Genomic DNA, 1,106 nt, shown 5'->3' on the forward strand with positions numbered 1-1,106 from the left:
ACGGTGATTTCTTTCCAAAATTGCCGCGTTGATCAGATCCCAAATTTAACAGGGAGCAGCAAAGAATCGGAGCTCTGCCTCCATTTATGGCAGCGCCTCTTCCTCCTTATATACCCCAGCTCCTTGCCTTGCACCTCCATCGCTTCGCATCGCATAGAGCAGCCATAGAGAGAGACAAGAAGCAAAGCAAAGAGCACCCGCCGCCGCCGCCGCCGCGCTTTAGCTCTACCTTCCTCCCATGGCGCGCCCGCCGCTCCTCGAAAACGGCAAGAAGACCAAGGGGCGGCAGCGCAGGGAGCTGCGCCGGGTGGAGGACAAGGAGGCCCGCCAGGTGACCTTCTCCAAGCGCAAGGCCGGCCTCTGGAAGAAGGCCTCCGAGCTCGCTCTGCTCTGCCACGCCCGCGTCGCCGTCGTCGTCGTCTCCGAGGCTGGCAGGGCCTTCGCCTTCGGCAGTCCCTCCGCCGACGCCGTCCTGGGCGGATGCGACGGCGACACCGACGCCCCCGCGGACTGGGAGGCCATGGAGGCGCTGTGCCGGGAGACCAGGGAGAGAGCCGTGGAGGTCGACAAGGAGGCCGAGCGGATGAGCGCCGCCGGTAACAAGGTGCTGGAGCTGCAGAGGCAGACGGGCAAGCGCTTCTGGTTCGAGGTCGATACGGCCGCGCTCGGGGAGGAGGAGCTGCCGGTGTTCGTCAGGGCGCTCCGACGCCTCAGGGACAACGTCGGCCGCCGCGCCGATAACAAGTAGTAGGCAACTCCGCCGCCGCAAGCAGTAGAGAAGCGGCACAAGCCCTAGTGCTTCTGTTAATTATTAGGCTAATGCTTGCTTATACTAGTAGTTAGCTAATTTACTTGCCACTAGTAATAATTTAGTTTTACTTACTCGCGTCTAGGGTAGTACCGTGTAAGCCATTATGTGCAACCGAAATTTGTCGATGGTTCAGTTATTTTGCTTGTCTCCCCTCCTTTATTCTTTGCCCTAATTAATTCAGTTGATCAATTCGATAGCAGTCTTTATGTAAGTATATAGATCACTAACTCAATATTTATTTGCCACAAATCATGCGTTATTAGATCAACTCGATGAACATAACATTTGATGTCGA

General features: G+C 56.5%; 1 protein-coding gene across 1 annotated transcript; it reads left to right on the forward strand.

Moving 5' to 3' along the window:
• Positions 1-238: 238 nt before the first annotated feature.
• On the forward strand, positions 239-748 carry LOC124657447 (agamous-like MADS-box protein AGL23). The gene has a single exon (XM_047196004.1). It carries the CDS (start codon positions 239-241, stop codon positions 746-748), a length of 510 nt encoding a protein of 169 aa, XP_047051960.1.
• The last annotated feature ends 358 nt before the right edge of the window (positions 749-1,106 follow it).

This window comes from Lolium rigidum, chromosome 1, assembly GCF_022539505.1.
Source record: "Lolium rigidum isolate FL_2022 chromosome 1, APGP_CSIRO_Lrig_0.1, whole genome shotgun sequence".
NCBI lineage: Eukaryota > Viridiplantae > Streptophyta > Magnoliopsida > Poales > Poaceae > Lolium > Lolium rigidum.